Source organism: Carcharodon carcharias, chromosome 20 (genome assembly GCF_017639515.1).
Source record: "Carcharodon carcharias isolate sCarCar2 chromosome 20, sCarCar2.pri, whole genome shotgun sequence".
Classification (NCBI taxonomy): Eukaryota; Metazoa; Chordata; class Chondrichthyes; order Lamniformes; family Lamnidae; genus Carcharodon; species Carcharodon carcharias.
This window is the reverse complement of record NC_054486.1, coordinates 36984229-37001239: the sequence shown is the minus strand read 5'-3', so window position 1 is coordinate 37001239 and position 17011 is coordinate 36984229. Positions and strand designations below refer to the sequence as shown.

Genomic DNA, 17011 nt, shown 5'->3' with positions numbered 1-17011 from the left:
ATCATAATTAGATGAGCGCAGATATCTCTTGGGGTTGTAGGACTGGAGCATATTACAGAGACAGGAAAGAGGGAATATAGGTCAGTGAGCGCAAGGATAATGGGTAAACTGGACCTGCTGCAAGTAAGGACACAAGCAACAATATGAATGGCCTCAGGTTTACAAAACGAGGGTAGAACATAGGGGGCCGGCCAGGCGCACTTTGGGATATTCAGGCCTTATGGTGACAAAGACATGAAGAAGGGTTTCAGGAACAAATGTGCTAAGACAGGGTGAATTTACAGAGGTGTAAATATGACATCAAGGTTGCAAAACTATCTGGTTATGCCTCAGACAGCTGGCAGGAAGAGGGATGGAGGCAGTAGCGTGGTCTTCCCAATATTCAATTGGAGGATATGTCTGTTCATCCAGTGCTGAATGTTGGGCAAGCAGTCTGATAATTTAGCAACAATGGAAGAGCTGAGAGAAGTAGTGGTGAGGTAGTGTTGGGTATCATCAGCGCACATGTGAAAACAAAACCTCTATTTTCAAACAATGTCGCTGAAGGGCATCAGGTAGATGAGAAATAGGAGAATACCAAGGATAGATCCTTGGGGGACATCAGAGGCAAAGATTTGGGACCAGATGAGAACAGTCCCACCCAACTGGATGACTGTGGAGAGACATTGGAAGAGGATGGTGTGGCTAACGTGTCAAAGGCTGCAGACAGATCAAGAAGGATAAGGATGGATAATTTACATTTGCCACAGTCACATAGGATGTCATTTGTGACTTTGTTAAGATCGGTTTTGGTATTGCAACAAGGACAAAAACTTGATTACAGGAATTCCAATGTGGATTTCAGGAAAAAGGTAGGTGCAGATTTGGAAGGCAACAAACATTCAAACAATTTTAGAAATAAAAATGAGTTTGGAGACAGGGCATTAGTTTGCAAGGCTGGTGGGGTAAAGGGATGTTATTTAAGGGGAAAGGTGATGACAGCTGTCATTTAAGGAGAGAGAACCATTAATAATATCAGCTAACATGGGAACCTGGAGAGGAAGTTGGGTGGTTAGCAATTTAGTGGGAATTGGACTGAGGGAGCAGAATGTTGGTTTCATGGACAATTGCATTTGGAGAAGACATATGGGGAAACAGGAGACAAACTAAAGAATAATGCAAGTTCAAGGTGAGGGTAGGGGAGAACTTTAGAGGAAGTTTGGTCTAGTGAGGTAAGGGGAAAAAGGGGGAAATGGTTGAGGCAGCTGGTCAGTAGAATATGGAATAATATTATTAATAATAATATCTCAGCAGCCACTTCTTTTAGGACTCTAGGATGCAAGCCATCCAGGGCACTGGTCAGCCTCAAGTCCCATTGCTTTTTCCCATTACTTACAGTGATAAGTCCCTGAGCTCCTCACACCTACTGTTGGAGATGAGGGTGGAGAAGACAGGGGGCAGGGTTTAAGATGATAAGTTTATGCACAGAAAAGAAGCCAGGGCTATCTTTGGATTCCAGGATCATCCTAGAATGGTGCAAAGTTCAATCCTCATTCTGCACTGCATTAACTGATCTCAACCAGATCTTTGCCGTTATACCGCAAATAGCTTCAGCAGTTCCAGATTGGAGGGGGAAAAATTAGAAATCACCACCAAAATACTTCTGGAACATTGATGAAAATAGGATTAGGTTTGGATTTCATGAACTCTATGGTCAAGGAATTGCTGGCTGGTACTCACTACCTGTTCTCACCAACAAAGATAGATAGCGGTAGGTTGCTCCACCCTTTGGAATTGTAGCCCAACAAAGGTAAAAAAGCTTAAAAACAAAAAACTGCAGATGCTGGAAACCCAAAACAAAAACAGAATTACCTGGAAAAACTCAGCAGGTCTGGAGCATCGGCGGAGAAGAGTTGACGTTTCGAGTCCTCATGACCCTTCAACAGAACTGAGTGAATATTAGGAGAGGGATGAAATATAAGCTGGTTTAAGGTTGGGGGGGGAGAGAAGTGGGGCGGGTGGTGTGGTTGTAGGGACAAGCAAGCAGTGATAGGAGCAGATAATCAAAAGATGTCACAGACAAAAGAACAAAGAGGTGTTGAAGGTGGTGATATTATCTAAACGAATGTGCTAATTAAGAATGAATGGTAGGGCACTCAAGGTACAGCTCTGGTGGGGTGGAAAGACTAGCAGGGCATAAAATATTTAAAAATAATGGAAATAGGTGGGAAAAGAAAAATCTATATAAATTATTGGAAAAAACAAAAGGAAGGGGGAAGAAACGGAAAGGGGTGGGGATGGAGGAGGGAGTTCAAGATCTAAAGTTGTTGAATTCAATATTCAGTCCGGAAATGCCTAGTCGGAAGATGAGGTGCTGTTCCTCCAGTTTGCGTTGGGCTTCACTGGAACAATGCAGCAAGCCAAGGACAGACATTTGGGCAAGAGAGCAGGGTGGAGTGTTAAAATGGCAAGCGACAGGGAGATTTGGGTCTTTCTTGCGGACAGACCGCAGGTGTTCTGCAAAGGGGTCGCCCAGTTTACGTTTGGTCTCTCCAATGTAGAGGAGACCGCATTGGGAGCAACGAATGCAGTAGACTAAGGCAAAAAGCTTCTTTTTTTCCCTTTTATTTGAGATTAAATGGCAACGAAAACTAAGCCTGTCCATTTGAACCATGAGGATAAAAATCTTTTTGCTTTAAGCCTTGCAATATGAACTATAAAATATTGGTATTATATTATATGGAGAATATTACAGAGGTAGGAAGGGGTGGAAATCACATTTACCTAACCTATTAAGCTAACAATTTAATAAATATCATAAGCCATCAAAAATGAATACAAGGAGAAAAACAAAATCACAAATAGTGCCTTTAAAATTAGTTCACCATCAATTCCTCATTCTAAACCTATTAATTTTCTACAGCTATGATTAGTATGCTCGTAGCAAAATGTTACAGATCTGTGCCAAAAATGGATCACATTATTCTTAAAGCTGATGGGATGAGCTTATGTCCAGGCTCCATGCTGTTCATATCAGTCTAAGAGACTGAAGCATTTGCTTGCACATCATTAATTGAATACATGGTTAGAAGCCATAGAGCAGTTTAATTATAAAGTACAGGAAATTTTTACTTTATAGACAAGCCTTGCACTCATTCAAGCTTACTATTATATGATGCTTTTAATCTGGAAAATGTCCAAAGTTTGATACAGAGGGGGTGGGGAAGAAAAATAAATAAACAAAACAGAACAAAGAATGAATGCCAAGCCATGGGACTGTGTTAGGGAGGACTATCTATGTTGTATATAACTATGACGGTATGATTGCATACTGAAAGCTTGGTCGTAAAGGTGGGTTTTCAGAAGGCTTTTAAAACTTTGAAGACAGACATGGAGGGACAAAGGAGTATTCCATTCCTAAGCTTCAAATCATAATAACAGATTATTAATACAGAAAATAAGATTTGATTTGGTGCTTTTTAATTCTAAAACTTGTTTACGTATATTGAAATTTAATGCAAGATGTAAAATCTAATTTTCAAAATTAGAATACACACTTACCAAATGTTATTCATTTTTATCAACTTGTAAGGGCCTTCAAAAAAGTGTAATGCTTCCAAATTCAAGATTTTCATTTATGACTTTGCATATTCATGTAATCAGTGGAGTTCTTAAATATTCATTCACTAGCTAAATGTGTTATGTTGGAAGGGGAATATTAGTGGAAGTTAGCGATAAATTTATACACCATGAAACATTATACAAAGATATAATCAGGCTTTTAATGAAGACATGATCATTTCAAGCTAGGAAATCACCTGAGAGCAGCTCAGTCTAAGTCCACCACTGACTCAGGTAATGATGGACTTTACAGGCCTCCAGGGCCAGGGATTACAAAATTCAAGTTCCAAAGTTTCTATCAACTCTTAACTAATCAAGAACGAGGAAGATAAATGAGCCAATGCGGCCACTCTTTACCTGACATTACCTGAGGGTCTCTGAAAATATAGGTTCTGTAATAATTCAGAAAAGGAATTAACAGAAAACCCATGCTGAAAGAGGCAAATCAATTTACAGACAAAAACTTTACTGTACAATGAAAAGAGAGCTTTAAGTCACCTTTCCCCATTCTCTGGAATTCTCTCTCTTAAACCTAAAGGCCCTCCAATAGATATCCTTAAAGCCTATCACCTTGCTCACACCTTCAGCCGCCTCTCTGAAATTACTCAGGTCTGCCATCAAAGTTAAGATGGTCTGTTGCATTAATGTGCTATATAAATGTATGTTGTTAAGACTCAAATCTATTTTCCAGCAGAATAGATGAAATATGCTGATCATGCAGAGTTTTGTTACTGTGGAATGCTTGCTCTGTCTATACATACTCTCTTTACTCTTCAGTAGTGTGTCAGCTAGATTTGAACTACAGGAGAATCACTGTAGCTGAAATTGATGTCAATATATGAAATGCACTCACCTTACAGGTATATACTCTGTTATCATACTGATGTGAGTAACTGCAACGGCTTTCAGACTCGTGAGGAACGCCATCCTTTGCATGGTTCATACTGTTCTTGCAGCCAATCCTAAATCACAGCAACATTACAACACTGAACACATCAGCAAATCTAGACACTAAAATGGCTCCAAAATTGACAGGATAAATGAATGAAAGGGGTACTATTTCTGAAACAGCAAGTGCTATTTTGTTACAATTTCTAATTTATTTCAAATCTCTATCAAATTCCTCCCCACCTTCTCTTCTCCAAGTAAAACAACACCTCCTCCAATCCATCCACATAGCTGAAGTCCCTCATCCCTGAAGCCATTCTCATAAATTTTTTCCAAACTCTTACTAAAGCCTTCACATACTTCCTCCAGTGCAATGCCCCGAATTGGACACATCACTGCATTTGAGGTTAAACCAGTGTTTTATAAAAGTGGTTTATAACTTCTTTGCTTTTGTACTTTGAATCCCTATTAATAAAGCCTAGGATCCCATATGCTTTCTCATCCACTTTTTCAACTGCCCTGCCAAAAATTTGTGCACGAGCTCTTTGCTCCTGCTCCCCCTTTAGAATTCTACCACAATTTATATTGCCTCTCCCTGTTCTCAGAATCACAGTATCACAGAATTGTTACAGCATAGAAGGAGGCCATTCAACCCTTCCTGTCTGAACTGGCTCTCTGAATGAGCAATTTCCTTCATGCCATTTTCCTGCCTTCTCCCCATAGCCCTGCACATTCTGCCTTTTCAGATAACTGTGCAATTCCCTTTTGAATGCTTTGATCAATCCTGCTTCCATAGCAGGCGCTGCATTCCAGGCCTTAACAACCCACTGCGTGAAAACGTTTTCTCCGATATCACTTTTGCTTCTTTTGTCAATTACCTTGAATCAGTGTCCTCTTGTTCGCGATCCTCTGACGAGTGAGAAGTGTTTCTCCCAAACTACTCTGTCCAGGCTCCTCATGCTTTTGAATACTTCCATCAAATCTCCTCTCAGCTTTCTTTTCTCCAAGGAAAACAATGCTAACTTCTCTGATCTATGTTCATAACTGAAGTTCTTCATCCCTGGAACCATTCTCTTGAATCTTTCTCCAATGCCATCACATCCTTCCTCAAGTGTGACACCCAGAGTTGGACGCAATATTGCAGCTGAGATCAAATTTGTGTCTTATACAAAGTCAACATAACGTCCTTGCTCTTGTACTCTATGCCCCTATTAATAAAGCCTAGGAGACTGTATGCTTTTTTAACCACTTTGTCAACTTGTCCTGACTATGCACATATACACTCAGGTCCCTTTGCTCCTGCACCACATTTAGAGTTTTAACCCTTCATTTTATATTGTTTCTTCATGTTCTTCCTAACAAAATGAATCGCTTCACATTTCTCCCGCACTGAACTTCATCTGCCACTTGTCTGCCCATTTCACCAATTTGTCTACATCCTTTTGAAGCTCTGCGCTATCCTCTTCAGTTCACAATGCTCCCAAGTTTCATATCATCTGCAGACTTTGAAATTGTGCCCTGGAAACCAAGGTCTAGGTCATTATCACATACCAGGAAAAGCAAGGGTCCAAACACTCACTCCTGGGGAACACCACTATAAACCTTCCTCCAGCCATTAATACTCCTCTGTTTCCTGTCACTCATCCAATTTCATATCTATGTTGTTACCGTCCCTTTTATTCTATGACCTTTGCTCACCAGTCTGTTGTGTGGCACTGTACCAAATGCCTTTTGGAAGTCCGTCTACACCACATAAACAGCATTTCCCTCATCAACCCTTTCTGTTACCTGTTCAAAAAACTCCAGCAAGTTAGTTAAACATAATTTTTCCTTAAGAAAACAATGCTGGCTTTACTTAATTAACCTGCATCTGTCCATGTTACTATTGATTTTGTCCAGATTATTGTTTCTAAAAGTTTCCCCACCACCCAGGTTAAATAGACTGGCCAGTAGTTGTTGCGTTTATCTTTACATCCTTTTGTGAACAAGGGGGTAATGTTTGCAATTCTCCAGTCTTCTGGCACCGCACTGTGTCCAAGGAAGACCAAAAAATTATGGCTAGTGCCTCCACAATTTCCACACTCATTTCCCTCAGTACCTTTGGATGAATCTCATCTGGTCCTGCTGCCTTATCAACTTTAAGTGCAGACAGCCTATCCAATACCTCATCCATGTAAATTTTAAACCCTACTAGTGTCTCAAAGGCCTCCTCTTTCACCACAGCAAGGGTAGCATCTTTTTCCTTGAAGACAGATGCATTGTATTCATTTAATACTTCAGCTATGCCTTCTGTCTCCATATGTAAATCCCCTTTTTGGTCCCTCATCGGCTCCACTCCTTTTACCACCCTTTTAATATTTATATTCTTATTGAAGACTTGGGATTCCCTTTTACGTTAGCTGCCAGTCTCTTTTCATACCCTCTCCTTTCCTCTCTTATTTGTTTTCTCATTTCCCCTCTGATCTTTCCACATTCAGCCTGGTTCTTAATTGCATTTTCTACCTGACATCTGTCATAAGCACACCTTTTCTTCTTAATATTAATCTCTATCTCTTTTTCATCCAGGGAGCTCTGGATTTCTTTGTCCTACCCTTTGAACTTCCCGTTCCAAGGAATAGACCTTGCCTATGCCCAAGCTCTCTCGTCTTTGAAGGTAGCCCCTTGTTCACCTACCATTTTTCCTGCCAATCTTTGACTCCAACTAATTCAACCCAGATCTGTTCTTACCTGATTGAAGTCGGCTTTCCTCCAGTTAATTATTCTTCCTATGGACTGTGCTTTGCCTTTTTCCATAGTCAGCCTAAATTTTATGATATAATGATCACAGTCCCCTAAATGTTCTCCTAATGACATCTGATCCATGTGGCTCATCCATTCCCAACAACCAGGTCTAGCAGTGCTGCCTTTCTCATTGGACTGGAAACATGCTCCTGTGGAAAATTTTCCCGAACACACTCTAGGAATTCAGGCTCTCTCTGCCCTTTACACCACTACTATCCCAGTCTATATTCGGATAATTAAATGCCCCCATTATAACAAATCTATAATTTCTGTACCTCTGTAATGTCCTTGCAAATTTGTTCTTCCACATCCTGCCCACAAGTTGATGGCCTATAGGCTACACTGAGAAATGTAACTGCACATTTTTTGTTCCTTAGCTCTAGCCAAATCTATTGTGTCCTTGACCCTTCTGGGGCATCTTCTTTCTCCAGCACTGCAATGCTCTCCTTAATCGATACTTCCACCTCCCCCTTTTCTTCCTTTCCTATCTTTCCTGAGCACCTTTTATTCAGGGATATTTAACACCCAGCACTGCCCTCATTGAGCCTAGTCTCTGTTATAGACGCAACATCATATTCCCACCTGACAATCTGCACACTTAACTCAATAATCTTATTTACCACACTACATGCATTCACAGACATTAACTCTGATTTCAACTTAATGACTTTCTCCCTTAGTCTGACCCCCATCTATTAACTTAAAACTATGCCATCACCTCTCCCAATTTCTGTGCACCTTATTATTCCTCTTTGATATTATCTCCTGGTTCCCACACCCCTGCCAAGTTAGTTTAAACCTTCCCAAATACCCCACAAGGAATGCAGTCCCAGGTTTGTTTAGGTGCAACCCATCGGCCTGGACAGGTCTCATCACCCCCAGAGGTGGTCCCAATGTCCCAAGAATCTAAAGATCCCCACCATCTTTCCAGCCATGCATTCATCTCCTGGACTCACGTCTTCACGTTTATTCAGCAGAGCTCAGGAGTGGAACAATATAGATATACAGCTCTAAAAGTATGTTCAACAAAAACCATCTATTTCCCTATTAAATCACCTACCCCTGTTGCTCTTCCAGTCCTCCTTGTACAACCCTGTACAGCTGCTGTGGTGCTATGGACCTGGCTTTGGCTGCAATCCCCAGATGCAGCATGGGGAGACATGAGTTGCTGTGCTGGGGGTGGAAGGGAAGGAAGATGTCTGATGCTGTGGGGGTCAAATTTCCACAGGGATCAGTGCTGGGGCCTCAATTATTTGCAATCTATATTAATGACTTGGATGATGGAATTCACTGTATTGTAGCCAAATATTCTGATGATACAAAATAGGAAAGCAAGTTTTGAGGGGGACACAGAGTATACAAAGAGATATATATAGGTCAAGTGTGCAGGCAAAAAATTGGCAGATGGAGTATGTGTGAAAATGTGAGGTTGGCCCTTTGGTGGGAAGATTAGAAAAACATATTATTATTTAAATGGAGAGTGACTGTTAAAGGCTGCGGTACAGATGGATCTGGGTGTCCTTGTACATGAGTCACAATAAGTTAGCATGCAGCTACAGCAAGTAATTAATACAAATGGAATGTTGGTCTTATAACAAGGGGGTTGAGTATAAATGTAGGGAAGTCTTGCTATAACTGTATGGGGTTTTGGTGACCACACAAAGAGTACCGTGTAAAGTTTTGGTCCCCTTACTTGCATTGGAGGCAGTTGAGAAGATTCACTCAGCTTATTCCTGGAATGAAGGGGTTGTCTTAGGGTGTAAGGTTGAGTAGGTTGGGCCTCTACTAAAATGGAATTCAGAACAATGACGTGATCTTATTGAAGATTCTGAGGGGGCTTGACAGGGTCAATGTTGAGAGGATGTTTCCCCTTGTGGCGGAATCTAGAACCAGGGGACAGTTTCAAAAGAAGCCGAACATGAGAATTAGGAGTAGGCAATTGGATCCCCTCAAGCCCACTCTGCCATTTGATACAAACATGGGTGATTTGATTGCGGCTTCAACCTCACTTTCCTGTCTGCCTCCCTTTAACCCTAAACTCCCTTGCTGATCAAAAATCTATCCAACTCAGCCTTGAACATATTCAGATATCTAGTCTCCACTGCATTCTGGCAAAGAGAATTTCACAGATTCATGAGCTTCAGAAAAATTTCTCCTTATCTCAGTCTTAAATGGGAGCCCCCTAATTTTTAAACTGCATCCCTTGGTTCTAAGAGAAAAACGGGGTTAACATTTCAAGTCCATGTCACTCTTTTTCAGGTAGCTCTGACGAGTCATACACTAACTCTGTTTCTCTCTCCATGGATGCTGTTAAACTTGCTGAGTTTTTCCAGCATTTTCTGTTTTTGTTTCAGATTTCCAGCATCTGCCATATTTAGCTTTAATCCCCTGGTTCTAGACTCCCCCACAAGTGGAAACATCCTCTCAGCATCCACCCTGTCAAGTCCCCTCAGGAGCTTATATGTTTCAATAAGATCACCTCTCATTCTTCTAAATTCCAATGGGTATAGGCCTAACCTGCTCAATCTTTCCTCTTAAGATAAGATAACCTCTTACACCTGTTAGCCTGACATCAGTACTAGAATCTATTATAAAGGGTGTGATAATTGGGCACTTAGAAAATGATGGTGAGACTGGGCAGAGTCAACATGGATTTATGAAAGGGGAGCCATGTTTTGCAATCCTGTTGGATTTTTTGAGGATGTCACTAGCAGAATAGGTAAGGGAGAACCATTGGATGTGGTGTATTTGGATTTTTAGAAGGCTTTCGATACAGTACCCCACAGGATCATTCTCAGGTTGGCAAGCTGTGACTAGTGGGGTACCGCAAGCATCAGTACCACAATCTTCTTATATGGGACTTTATCAAAAGCCTTCTGAAAATCCAAATACACCACGTCCACTAGTTCTCCCTTATCTATTCTGATAATTACGTATTCAAAGGACTCCAGGTTTGTCAAACATGATTTCCCTTTCATAAATCCATGTTGACTTTTTCTAATCCCTTTGATATTTTCTAACTGTCCTGTTATCACATCCTTAATAATCTTATAAACTTCGCATTCATAATACCGTCACATCGTTCTGAGGATGCAACTTTCCATACCAGCATTTCTGATATGTCTTCCTTTTCCCTCAACTGATCTACCTCCGGCTTGGTTGATGGGCCCTCAACCATGTTTGTTCCATTTCCTGCAGTTATGCTTTCACTCCATTCCCCATACCCTTAGAAACACAATAGGACTCCCCCTGTCCTCACCTTCCATCCCAACAGCCTCCTCATTCATCAAATCATTCTCAGCCATTTCTGCCAGTTCCAGTGTGATGCCACCTCCAAACACATGCTCCCTCCCTTCCCCTTTTCCCCACTTCAACACCCTGGTCCACTTCTCAGTCACTCCCAACACCTTGTCCCCCTTCCAGGCATACACAGGCAATGCAACATCTGTCCTTTTACCTCATCCCTTTTCACTGTCCAAGGTGTCAAACATTCTTTCCAAGTGAAACAGCAATTTACTTTGCTTCTTCCAATTTCACAGACTGTATTCATTGCTCAATGCAGTCTCCTCTATTCTGGGGAAACCAAATGCAAACTGGGTGACCTCTTTGCAAAACATCTGAGGGACGCTGAGTTTTCAGTCACTCATCATTTTAATTCTCCACTAATTTTTTTTAATACTACCACTCTGACATTGGTCGACCACTTCCCCAGTGAACTGGACATAAGCTCAAAGAACAGTACCTCGTCTTTCACCTCGACATTTTACAATCCCTGGGCTCATTTTTTCTTTTAATTTCTTTTCTTTTGGATGGCAACAGTTGGTGACGATTGGTTTTCCCATTTTCATCTCCTCTAGACAAATCTTTTGTTTCTTATTTGTCCCATTACCACCCCATTGCCTTGCACCAGCATCCCTTTTTCCATTTATTCTCTCCTTCCCTCAACCATACTCCAGACCTTCTGTTATGTTATTCTCTCCCCTAACATTCTTTCCCTGCCTTTCTTAAAAACTATTACATCTTAAATTTTCTCCAGTTCTGAAAAAGAGTCATCAATCTGAAATGTTAACCCTGTTTCTTCCTTCACAGGTGCTGCCAAACCTGCTGAAAGTTTCCCAGCATTTTCTGCTTTTATTTCTGTCTTTTGGTTTGCTATGCTCACTGAAGAGCTGCATCCAAGTTCAAAAAAAGGATGAAAAGTCATCAAAAGATTTGAAACATTATCTCTGTTTCTTTCTCCACAGATGCTGCCACACCAACTGAGAAAGGGAGTTCCTGCAATAGTGGATTTTTTAAAAACTCAGTTATACTTTTACACTTGCCACTGTTGAAGCTTGTGCTGGTTTAATCCTCAGCCCAGTCACAATAAATTTAATATATGACCATTCTAACATGTTAAAGGGAATTTGTAGATTTAAATAATGAGTTAACCTTTTATTAAATCAGAGTGATTAGGGTTAGTAATCAATAGGATGCTAACATGATAACTTACCCCTCCAACCAATTCACCCATTATAATTAAAGGTTAATTAGACTAAGCTTCCATTGCTGTTCATGGCCACAATTCTAGGTTCACCATGGCCAGAATATAACGCTTGCAGTTGGGCACGTGCCCGATCCGACCGAGCGCAAAATGATGCACGATGATGTTGGGCGAGCATAATATTTCGGTCGGCGGGCGCGCGCTGGAACCGGCACCGCACTCGCCAACAATTAAAAGGCCTGTTAAGGCCATTAAAGTTATAATTGAAAGAAATTTTTCGCTGCCCATCCAACCTTATGGTCGGCGGGCAGGCAAAAAGGCCAAGCGACCTTAGCATTTTTTAGGAAACCTCATCCACAGGCAGGATGAGGTTTACAACAGTAAATAAAAACAAATTAAAATTTTAACATTTTATTAATAACATGTCCCTGCTTATGTGACAGAATCATATGAGAGGACATGTTTTATAACATTTTAAAAATCTTTATTTTTAATTTTTCATGTTTTTATCTCCCTGAGGCAGCTCTGTGCCTCAGGGAGCTTTTCCAGCAATCACGCGTGAACTTGCGCTCTTGCCCTCCCCCACCCCACCACACAAGCAGCGTGAGCACTGCCGCACGTGTTTCACACTGGGCAGGCCTTAACTGGCCCGCCAGCATGAAATCACGGTCCGGCCCCAATTGCAGGTGGCAGACGGCTTCCCGACCGTCCCCACCCAGCCTGCCCGGAGAGGGCGAAGTCCTGGCCCATAAGTGCATTGCCAAAAACCAGTTCTTCCTCTCCTACTGAACCTCAATTACCACCACATTTCGCTAAATTTACCACCACATTATTAAAAATATTCATAATCGCTTACCCACAGCTGAGACATGTGCAGGAGCAAGTGAAATATTCATCAGGGAAGAAGCAACTGTGAGCCATTTGGTCATCTGCAATTTCTCCACTAAAACGTTCACTCAAAGCCTAAAAAAGATTTTGTAAACATAACATTCCAGCAGGGTTTTCTTCCCTCTAAGAAAGATGTATAAAAATACTGACCTTTGTTACTATTCATGAACCAGTGGAAGTAATTTCCATTATTTACCCTATTGAAACCTTCCGTAATTTTGTAAACCTTTATCAGACCATTTTGTTTTAAACTTTTTGGATCTACTGAAAAACAGCCCCAGTTTTTGAATTTTTATTTAAAACAGTAAACTCCCATTCCTGATGGTAATCCATAGGATCTGAATGTATCCTTTGCCATTGCTCTCTCACATCCTTTATTTAATTGGGTTCGCCTGAATTGCAAATGCCTTAGACAATGCTGTTCACTTCCTCAAAGCGTTACAAAGCACTTCACAAACAAACGGACACTGGATTCAGCAGCATTTCATTGCTTTCACATTCAATGTCCTGATGTATAAAATCCTGAAAACCTATTATCGATCAATGCATTGATTATATGTTCTTCCAGCTGAAAAGGAAAATATTTTTCCACTGTTCTTGTTCACAAAATGTGTTATTTCACATTTCTCTATACTAAACTGTGTTTGCCATTATTTCACCTGCTCCATTAACCTATATCCTTGATTGATTCTAATTGACAACAAATTCATTTTTGATACACTTTCAAAAGTTTTACTGTAGTTACGTCAGGGAATGTGAAACAATTTAGCACACAAAGTCCCACAAATAAACAAATAAATAACCAAACCAAAACCAAAAACAAAAATTGCTGGAAAAACTCAGGTCTGACAGCATCTGTGGAGAGAAAGACAGAGTTAACCTTTCGAGTCTGTATGACTCTGCTTCTGTCAGACCTGCTGAATTTTTCCAGCAATTTTTGTTTTTGCTTCATATTTCCAGCATCCACAGTATTTTGCTCTTAAATAATCAAACCATTTTTGTTGACCAGGACATTATTTTGGTCACAAAGTGTGTGCAAGCTCAGTGGCAAAAGGTACACCTGGATCTGTTGGCCTGCACCCAAGGTCTTAAAGAAAGTGGCTACAGAGACAGTGGATGCAGTAATTGTAACCTTCCAAAATTCCCTGAATTCTGGAAAGTTGGAAAACCGCAACAGCACTATTAAAGACAGGAGGGAGACAGAAACCAGAAACCTATAGGCCAGCTAGCCTAACATCTGTCATTGGGAAAATGCTAGAACCTATTATAAAAGAGGTAGTAGTAGAACATATAGAAAATTACAATACAATCAGGCAAAGTCAAAATGGTTTTATGACAGGTAAATCATGTTTGACAAATTTATTAGAGTTCTTTGAGGATGTAATGAGCAGGATGGATAAAGGGAAACCAGTAAATATGGTGTATTTGAATAAGGTCCCCCCCCCCCACAGAAAGTTATTACACAAGCTAAAAGCTGGTAGCGTTGTAGGTGATACACCAGCAAGTATAGTGGACTGACTAACTAACAGGAAACAAAGAATCGCGATAAGTGGGTTATTTTCAGGTTAGGTAGCTAGCTAATGGAATGCCACAGAGATCAGTGTTGGGGACTTGGCTATTCACAATCTACATTAATGACTTGGATAAAGGCACCAACCTGTATTGTATCCAAATTTGCATATGATACAAAGATAGGTAGGGGCTGTGAGGAGGATAGAGAGATTCTGCAAAGGGAAATAAATAGGTTAAGTGAGTGGGCAAAAATTTGGCGAACGGGGTATAATGTGGAAAAATGTAAAGTTACCCACTTGGACAGGAAGAAAAGAAAAGATGATTATTACATTACAGAGAGACTACAGAATGCTACATTACAGAGAAATCTGTATACCCTTGTACATTAATCACAAAAAGTAAGCATGCAGGTGCAGCAAGTAATTAGGAAGGCAAATGGAATGCTGGCCTTTACTGCAGGGGGGAGGGTGGAATATTAAAATAGGGAAGTTTTGCTGCAACTGTTCAGTGCATTGGTGAGACACACCTGGAGTACTCTGTACAGTTTTGGTCTCCTTACTTAAGGAGCATACTTGCATTGGAAGCAGTTCAGAAAATGTTCACTAGGCTGATTCCTAGGATGAAGGAGTTGTTTTACAAGGAAAGGTTGAGCAGGTGGGCCTATGCTCATTGGAGTTTAGAAGAATGAGAGATGATCTTATTGAAACATAAGATTCTGAAGGGGCAGAATTCCCCCTTCTAGTGGGGGAATCTAGAACTACAGAGCACGGAGATGAAGAATTCCTTCTCTCAAAGTTTTTGGCATTCTTTTCCATTAAGTGCAGTGGAGGTTGGGTTATTGAATATATTCAAGACTAGGTTAGACAGATTTATGATTGACAAAGGCAGCTTGATACTGTTGTTGGGTCAAAATCCTGGAACTCTTTTCCTTACACCACTGTGGATGTACATACACCACATGGCCTGCAGCAGTACAAGAAGGGAGATCACGACCATCTTCTCAAGGACAATTGGGGATAAGCAATAAATGCTAGCTTAGCCAGTGCCGCCCACACCCCATGAAAGAATAAATAAAAAGGGAGTTAAGGGCTATGGGGGGCAGGTAAGGACGTTAAGGCCACAATCAGATCAGCCATTATTTTAAAAGTGGCACAGCAAGCTACTCCTACTCCTGCTCCTATTTCTTATGTTCTTATGACAAGCCAGGGACATGGAGGCCCTGCCAACCATAATGGCAAGGCACTGTTTAAATAACTCTTCCCAAAGCCCAACAATATGCAGCTAATTCAATAACAGGCCAGTGAGTGTCAGGAGGCCTCAGACGGAAACCTGTGGGGAGCAGTAGTTAGTTTTGGGGAGTGGGGGTGGTCAGGAGGCAATCCGGGATAGGGAGCTTTTCCTTTCTATCAAGACATTAAAGTATCATCACCAACCACATTTTCTGGCAATTATTCAACACCAACAAAGCAGTGAATGAAACTTGAATGTTCTATTTGTTGTAACTACTTTCTCAACACAGCACAAGCCCAAGGGCAGTACAGGTCCGCAGTTTATTAGGCCATTTTGGTTTTGTGCAGATTTTGTAAACATGTGCTTTGTTGAAAGGTGTACAGGTGTAACTGTGACTATCCTTTCCTTTTTGAATAAGTCTATAATACGGACATAGAATTTTTGTAGTTATATTATTTTATCAAAGCTGAGGGTAGTTTGGGAAGAGCTTCTTCTGGCCCATGATCTGAATCATAACAGGTTTCCCTGAAAATGAAGACATCATTCCCCTCCCAGGCCTTCAGCTAAAATTGCAAATTAGAGCTTAATGACATCATGAGACTCATAGAAACATAGAAACTAGGAGCAGGAGTAGGCCATTCGGCCCTTCGAGCCTGCTCCGCCATTCATTATGATCATAGCTGATCATCCAACTCAATAGCCTGTTCCCGCTTTCTCCCCATACCCTTTGATCCCTTTCGCCCCAAGAGCTATATCCAACTCATTCTTGAAAACATACAATGTTTTGGTCTCAACTACTTTCTGTGGTAACGAATTCCACAGGCTCACAATTCTCTGGGTGAAGAAATTTCTCCTCATCTCAGTCCTAAATGGTCTACCCTATATCCTCAGACTGTGACCCCTGGTTCTGGACTCCCCCACCATCCAGAACATCCTTCCTGCATCTATCCTGTCTAGTCCTGTTAGAATTTTATAGGTTTCTATGAGATCCCCCCTCATTCTTCTGAACTCCAGCGAATATAATCCTAATCGACTCAATCTCTCCTCATCTGTCAGTCTCGCCATCCCAGGAATCAGTCTGGTAAACCTTCACTGCAATCCCTCTAAAACAAGTACATCCTTCCTCAGATAAGGAGACCAAAACTGCACACAATATTCAAGGTGTGGTCTCACCAAGGCCCTGTACAATTGCAGCAAGACACCTCTGTTCCTGTACTCAAATCCTCTGGCTATGAAGGCCAACATACTATTTACCTTCTTTACCGCCTGCTGCACCTGCATGCTTACCTTCAGCGATTGGTGTACAAGGACACCCAGATCTCGTTGCACATTCCCCTCTCTCAATTTGTAGCCATTCAGATAATAATCTGCCTTCCTGTTTTTGCTACCAAAATGGATAACCCCACATTTATCCACATTATACTGCATCTGCCATGCATTTGCCCACTCACTCAGCTTGTCCAAATCACACTGAAGCACCTCTACATCCTCCTCACAGCTCACCCTCCCACCAGCTTTGTGTCATCTGCAAATTTGGAGATATTACATTTAATTCCCTCATCTAAATCATTAATATATATTGTGAATAACTGGACTCGATTTGCCTATGTAAGGAAAGACCCCAGCGAT

The 17011-nt window shown here is 41.1% G+C and overlaps 1 protein-coding gene across 2 annotated transcripts in view; it reads right to left on the bottom strand.

Moving 5' to 3' along the window:
- Positions 1-17011, bottom strand: part of zfyve1 (zinc finger, FYVE domain containing 1) — a 109016-nt gene that overhangs the window by 60569 nt on the left and 31436 nt on the right. For both annotated transcript variants that reach the window (XM_041215023.1, XM_041215022.1), the window contains exons 4-5: positions 12609-12715; positions 4454-4562 (exon numbers count right to left, since the gene is read on the bottom strand). In XM_041215023.1, the coding sequence (XP_041070957.1) occupies positions 4454-4562; positions 12609-12715 (216 nt within the window). The remainder of the gene's footprint in view (positions 1-4453; positions 4563-12608; positions 12716-17011) is intronic.